The sequence below is a fragment of the Ovis canadensis genome, chromosome 12 (assembly GCF_042477335.2).
Source record: "Ovis canadensis isolate MfBH-ARS-UI-01 breed Bighorn chromosome 12, ARS-UI_OviCan_v2, whole genome shotgun sequence".
Taxonomy (NCBI): Eukaryota; Metazoa; Chordata; class Mammalia; order Artiodactyla; family Bovidae; genus Ovis; species Ovis canadensis.
The window spans coordinates 68225928-68233589 of record NC_091256.1 but is presented as its reverse complement, the minus strand read 5'-3'; the positions used below and the strand labels follow the sequence as shown (position 1 = coordinate 68233589).

The window sequence follows — 7662 nt, the reverse complement described above, 5'->3', positions numbered from 1 at the left end:
TCTCCAGGCAAGAACACTGGAGTGGGTGGCCATTTCCTTTTCCAATGCACGAAAGTGAAAAGTGAAAGTGAAGTCACATAGTACTTAGCCCAGCTATTACGACCCCATGGACTGCAGCCTACCAGGCTCCTCTATCCATGGGACTTTCCAGGCAAAGGAGTACTAGAGTGGGGTGCCATTGCCTTCTATGACACGATATCCTGACCACATATGAAATGCTCTGGTTTTCTAAGAAGGAAGAAAACTTGACTTCTCTTCCCATAATCTGTTAGCTTCATACCCTCCAACCTCTTCTCCCAACACACAAAGACCACCTCCCCCCCTACAAAGTCCCTTTTACTTTTCTCCTTCAGAGAGAGCCACCTTCAGTCTCTCTTAAGGCTGCGCTCTTCACCTACTCCTTGGTAATTTTCTCAGGTACATTCCTCTGTTTTAGCCATGTCATCATAGAAAAGCAAAATGTGGTGGGACTGTGCGCTAGTATCTGTGACACAGGTTTCTCTCAGAAGCCATTCCATTTCAGACCTTTATGTGGACCCGACAGTTTGCACCATCATATTTAGAAGTTCACCGTTTATTGAGGAAATACTACATGCCAGACAGTATGCCAGACACTGCCATGTGCCAGACACTAAATGCTTAGGACACATCAATATTATTTGCTGACATTACCCTTTAAGACTAGTGTGCTAGACCCAAAGCAGTTGAGTAACTTTCCAACTAGTTAGTTGCAGGACTGACATTTGAAGCCAGGTCTGTCCAACTATAAAATCCATATTATAGTATGGATGAGAGGGAACATCTTATTGTACCTAAGCCTCCAAATTCAATCAGCAAATGTCATCAGACCTCCAAGAGATTTTTTTAAGTAATATTCTTTAATATTAACATGGAAATAGTTTCCAAACCAGTAAATATCATTATGTCTGAAAATAGAATCTTTATTGATGTATAAGAATGAGTAAGGGTACAACTTATTTCAGGATCAATGTCATGGAGCCATCTTAATGCTGTCTATTACCTATGAATTTCTTTTTGCTATATGGAACACAAAAGTCCAAAGGAAATTCACAGAAAATCTTCCCAGGACTTCCCTGGCAGTCCAGTGGTTAAGATTGCTTGCTTCCCTCGCTTCCACTGCAGCGGGCATGGGTTTGATCCCAAGTCAGGGAACTAAGATCCCATAAGCATCTGTGGTGTGACCAAAAAAAAGTGAAAAAAAAAAATCTTTCCTAAAAATGAATTATCAAATGTATTTACAGCATAATGTAAAATAAAAATCATCCACTCAGATTCATTGTATAACAATTTCCCCAATCGATTAATTTTTTAAATGTTCTCTATTCCAAATTATAAGTTCACTGAATATAACTTATTTCCATAACCTTTAAGTTATAAAGGGATTTCAAGCATAAGTTCTTGAAACAACTAAATAGACTGCCTTGGTAGAATTTCCTCAATTTTTCAGTGGCCAAGGGATTTACGTATGCAATATGTTCCATAGACTCATAAAGCATGATGCTACTGACTTCTTTATTTACCAAGAAAGTTAAGCGTGCAGTTCAGTTCAGTCACTCAGTCGTGTCTGAATCTTTGTGACCCATGAACCGCAGCATGCCAGGCCTCCCTGTCCATCACCCACTCCCGGAGTTTACCCAAACTCATGTCCATTGAGTCAGTGATGCCATCTAGCCATCTCATTCTCTGTCGTCCCCTTCTCCTCCTGCCTTCAATCTTTCCCAACATTAACGTCTTTTCAAATGAGTCAGCTCTTCACATCAGGTGGCCAAAGTACTGGAGTTTCAGCTTCAACATCAGTCCCTCCAATGAACACCTAGGACTGATTTCCTTTAGGATGGACTGGTTGGATCTCCTTGCAGTCCAAGGCACTCTCAAGAGTCTTCTTCAACACCACAGTTCAAAAGCATTAATTCTTCTGCGCTCAGCTTTCTTTATAGTCCAACTCTCACATCCATACATGACTACTGGAAAAACTATAGCCTTGACTAGATGGACCTTTGTTGACGAAGTAATGTCTCTGCTTTTTTTTTGAATGACAAGGGTTCATTTTATTCAAACACTGTACAAAGAGGTTCAAAAGATCTTCAGTCTGTTCTTCAAAAATTCATTCAAAAAAGATGCCTTATAATGAAAACATCTTAATTTGAAGAAACATGACTAATTTCCCAATGTTGGTATAAGATACATCAATTAAATTTTAGGCAATATAAAAAAATCTAAACTATGACAGTGCTTCAGTCCAGTTATTTATAGCTAGAAGAAAAATAAACCAAATGTATCAAAGGTCTAAGAAGACACATCACTTCTGAAGCACAGTTTTGAAGACATGGTCATGATCTATAGTCTTGTCAAGAGAATATTCTACAGCAACAGTTCAACCATCTGAATACTTTTACAGATTCCCTCTTGGCGCCACAGAATCGGGTGTAGGATGAATTTCAATGGCATCGAACACAGGCTTCATTGTACTTGCGTCACGTTTTTTTTTTTTAGAACAGTGTCTGGAATCTTTTTTCTGCTTGAAAATAGGTGAATTCAAGAAACACAAATCTGTGAAAGGGTCCCCTCTCCTCAGCTTCGAAGCGAGCGTGGGTTCCTTATAGCTCACGACGGCGGCGGTGCACCGGCGTTCACGTAAAGACACTGGTGGGCTTTCGACGTTCTTCTTTGGAGAAAGAGAGAGCTTTCTGGTTTTCATCACAGGATACAAAGGGACATTCGTGATATCCTTCAGGCTAAAAGGAGGCGACTGGTGAGTTTCAGGCAGTGCACCAGGAGGCGTCTCCGTTGTCTCAGAGCCCCTACATCTCAGTGCTTGTTTAGGCCGAGGCCTGGGGACCGGACTCCTGGCTGATTCACTGCTGAGATCTGGACTGGACTTGCACGTGGGAACATAGAGGTCATCAGAATCATCTCCTGAACAGCTTGATTCACAGACGCTCACTTCAGAGTCATTGCTGGTTTCCTCTCCTGCAGCATCATTGCACACTTTTTGCCGGAAAGGAGTAAGGTGAACACCCTCTTCCAAATTAAAATTGTAAGCATCACAGGAGGTGACAACTTCACTCAACTTTTTTTGGGAAACAGTTTTATTTTCACTTTTGCTCCCATTATACTTCGATACAGATTTTGATTTTCCCCTTTTGTTAGCTTTCTCTTTTCCTTTTCTTTCTTTGGCACCTCCGTGCTTACTTTTAGTTTGTTGCGATTTACAGTCATAAATGTCTTTCTTTGTTTTGGCAGATCGTCCTGGGTGAATGAGCCTTGGTGATAAGTAAATTTGACTCCTGTTGTACCGACAAACACTTTGTTCTACATTTTCAGGTATCCGTGTGTTTACTGGTGGGCCTACAAATCTAATCCTTTCTAGTTCCAGAGTCCTCTGACAAATGACTGATTCCAAAATCGTCCACAGCACTAGTCTGACATGGACTGTTAATGTATTTCTTTAAACCACGACGGAGAGATATAGTTCTAGGTAAGACAATATCAGTTGACTTATCTTCACTTGAATCCAAATCAAATCCTGGTCTGTCTTGAGAAATAGTAGGTACTGGCTCTTCTACTTGGAATGATTCTTTTTGTCCTGGACAGTCAGCATCCTCAAGAACTTGCGGTAAATGCTTCACAAATAAATCTCTGGAGTTGCTTTCATTATTGGAGTCCATTCCACTTTTGGAGTCCATTCCAGAGGGACATAATTCTAGGTTCTGAGCAGGTTCTTCTGTCTGTTGTGACATAAGTTTATTTTTCAGTGTGTACAGCTGATAGCTGAGGAAGTAACATTCTCTCCTCAGCTTTAAGATGACATCGTGGGCTTCTTTCAATTTGGACTTTTCATTTTCCAAAGCTAAGGCTAACATTCTGTTGTTGTCTTCATAGCTTAGCACTTTGGAAGTGTTGGTGATTGCTTGGCATGGCGCAATGATCAAAGACTTTCGTTTAATCTCTGTCAAATTTTTACTCCTTTTATTTGTTTCTTTATGTCTTCAAGACTATCTTGAAAAGACTTTTTGAGGCATCTCTCCTTGGCCATCTTCTGCTCTAGGACTGGGCCACGGCTTCTGCCACAGCTGTCGCTCTGCTCACACCACGCTCCGCGGGAAGGCCCAGCCGCGCGCGCCAGGACCCCCGGGACCCCAGCCTCAGACCTCGGGTCGCGCCGCCGTCCGCGTTCCAATGTCTCTGCTTTTTAACATGCTGTCTAGGTTGGTCATAACTTTTCTTCCAAGGAGTAAGCGTCTTTTAATTTCATGGCTGCAATCACTATCTGCAGTGATTTTGGAGCCCAAAATAATAAAGGCTGACACTGTTCCAGTTTCCCCATCTATCTGCCATGAAATGATGGGACCGGATGCCATGATCTTCGTTTTCTGAATGTTGAGCTTTAAGCCAACTTTTTCACTCTCCTCTTTCACTTTCATCAAGAGGCTCTTTAGTTCTTCTTCACTTTCTGCCATAAGGGTGGTGTCATCTGCATATCTGAGGTTATTGATATTTTTCTCGGCAATCTTGATTCCAGCTTGTGCTTCTTCCAGCCCAGCATTTCTCATGATGTACTCTGCATAGAAGTTAAATAAACAGTGACAATATATAGCCTTGACGTACTCCTTTTCCTATTTGGAACCAGTCTGTTGTTCCATGTCCATTCTAACTGTTGCTTCCTGACCTGCATGTAGGTTTCTCAAGGGGCAGGTCAGGTGGTCTGGTATTCCCATCTCTTGAAGAATGTTCTATAGTTTATTGTGGTCCACACAGTCAAAGGGTTTGGCATAGTCAATAAAGCAGAAATAGATGTTTTTCTGGAACTCTCTTGCTTTTTCCATGATCCAGTGGATGTTGGCAATTAGATCTCTGGTTCCTCTGCCTTTTCTAAAACCAGCTTGAACATCTGGAAGTTCACGGTACACATATTGCTGAAGCCTGGTTTGGAGAATTTTGAGCATTACTTTACTAGCATGTGAGATGAATACAGTTGTACGGTAGTTTGATCATTCTTTGGCATTGTCTTTCTTTGGGATTGGAATGAAAACTGACCTTTTCCAGTCCTGTGGCTACTGCTGAGTTTTCCAAATTTGCTGACCTATTGAGTGCAGCACTTTCATAGCATCATCTTTTAGGATTTGAAATAGCTTAACTGGAATTTCATCACCTCCACTAGCTTTGTTCACAGTGATACTTCCTAAAGCCCACTTGACTTCACATTCCAGGAGATAAGTATATCACTCATTTATTCTCAGAACAAAGTCTACCTTTGACACCTCGTATTATGTAAAATTTCATCATATTGTGGGAAACAATCATTAAGATAGAAAAATAAAACAATTTCTAGACTTTCCAGTAGCCTTGAAAAAAAGAAGTCACAGCTAAGTCAGTATTTTGGAATCTGAAATGCTCTTTTACATAAGAATGAGATCCATAACGGGACAAGTCAGTCCACAAATGCTACCTGGGAAATATATAACATTCCCGAAGCCAAGGGCAAATGCTTCCAGGAAATCTAGTTGCTCTACTACAATATTTTTTTCTTTTTTCCCCTTCCCCATCAACATGGTATATAAGCCCAAATTTCTAACTACCCGTTTCAGTTATTCATTCTGAGCACTGCCATGAGTGAGTATGTATTTTTGTTTTCTTTTGCTAATGTGTTGCTTGTCAGTTTGATTTGAACATCTTCAGAACTAAACAGGAGAGGGTAGAGGACAGAGGTCCAATTTGCTTTGGGGTGAACTGGGGGAAAATCCTACTCAACATGAACACACAGAATCAAAAGTTCATACCTCCTTTTGTATGTCCTCAGTTCCCCTATTAGTGGTGGCACATGGCCAAGGTGTTTGGTGCCTCATATGAGGAAAAATTTAAATTATGGCAACCGTCTCCTCATCCAAGATTGAGGCATAATTTATCTAGGAGCAGACTCTTGTTAAGTGGGTTATCATTTGAATGGTAGCTTTTTTTTAATGTATGCAAGTAAAAGGCAGGCAGGCAGCCAAGTCCTGGGGGAAACTGGTGAAGCTTTATAAACGCCCTTCCAGGTTAGACCCCTTTGTATGTAGCACCATCTTTTTCAAGAATCTCAAGATCCCTGGGAGGAAAAATCCTTAAGCCCCATATGACCCAGGTAGATCAGAGTGGCTAGAGTGTAGTCCACTGGTGCGAAAAGATACTGAAACTGGGACTTAAACCCAGCCAAAACCCAGGTCAGAACTTGAACCCATAGTTTTTTTTAACTGAAATCACACACCTAGTTTAAAGACTTAATGAAGCTCTGGTTCTTGGTGTCTCATTGCAGAAAGAATTCGGTGACAGACAAAGTGACAGGTAGGAAGTGAATTTATTTACAGAGAAACACTCCACAGACAGAGGGTGGGCCATCTCAGAAGGTGAAAGTGGTCTATTTCATGTAAAATACATTCTTAGCAATCATTTAGTATTTTGAGGTCACATGTTTCCCCACTGATCTCCAAAATAAGATCAGAGACAGTCTTTCCGTGCACTTTATTTTAAGGAATATTTCTCAACCATCCATACACCTGCTCCTCCTTTCTTTACCTCCTACCTAATGAGCAAAGAGAGAAGGAAGTGCCTTAACACCAAACCACGGATTAAGATTGAAAGCCCAAGAGTGCAGATTCTTCTGACTGTATCAGTCTAGTTTCTTTTCATTACAAATGTCAGACACCCAACTCAAATTAACTTCATTTAAAATTTAAATAATTTAAGAATCTATTTGCTTCTGTATCTGAAAAGTCTAAAAATAGAACTAGTTTTAGACATGATTTTCCCTGGGCATCTAAGTGATGCGTTCAGGCTTCTTTCCATCTTTAACTTTGCTTCCTTCCACGAGCTGGTCCTCTCTTCTAACCACAGACACTCTTCCTCCCTGTGACTGGGGGAGATGGGCACTGGCAGCCCTAAGCTCACAGCATCCTAGCACCTTTACAGTAAAGGAAAGAGTCTTTGCCTGCTTTCTCTAGCAGAAATGTCTCAATTTGCTATGTCAGTTTGGCTAACATACTGACAACCTCCAAGAAAGCAAAGGTCTAAAATACGGTGATTGACAGTTCTTCTATGACCCCATAGAATAAGAAAGGATGATTCCCCGAGAAAAGATAAATGCTGAGTAAACAAATAAGACCTATGTAGAACAGAGAGTAAGAAGGGGAGGCAGAACTCTTAGAAAGAAATTAAATATGTAATTTAAAACTGTCCCCCCTCCCTCCACACACACACAGAAATCACAAACTCTAGACTCAGATGGCTTAACTTTCTTGAATTCTACCAAGTATTCAAGGAAAAAGGAATACCAATCTTGCATAAACTCTTTCATGGGAGGAAGAAAAACCTACCATCTTGTTTTATGAGGCCAGCATAACTCTGATACCAAAACCTGAAATCAAACTTTAAAAAAAAGAAAATTATAGGCCAATATTTTTCATGAACACAGATTTAAAAATCCTCACAAGGTACTGGCCAATGGAATCCAAAAACACAGAACAAGGACAATATAACCGTGACCAAGTGGGGTTTTGTCTTAGGAATGCAAGTTAGGTCAACATGAGAAAATCAATCAATGTAATTTACCACATTGACACTATAAGAAAGGAAAAAAGCATAATATTCTCAATAAAAAGCAGAGCA

At 40.6% G+C, this 7662-nt stretch overlaps 1 protein-coding gene across 1 annotated transcript; it reads right to left on the bottom strand.

The window, feature by feature from the left end:
• Positions 1–2042: 2042 nt before the first annotated feature.
• Positions 2043–4138, bottom strand: LOC138416139 (shugoshin 1-like). Its single transcript, XM_069544907.1, is given in 3 exon segments — positions 2043–3398; positions 3400–3994; positions 3997–4138. Coding segments are annotated over 3 exon segments (1641 nt in total). The 5' UTR covers positions 4058–4138; the 3' UTR covers positions 2043–2413.
• Between the last annotated feature and the right edge of the window lie 3524 nt (positions 4139–7662).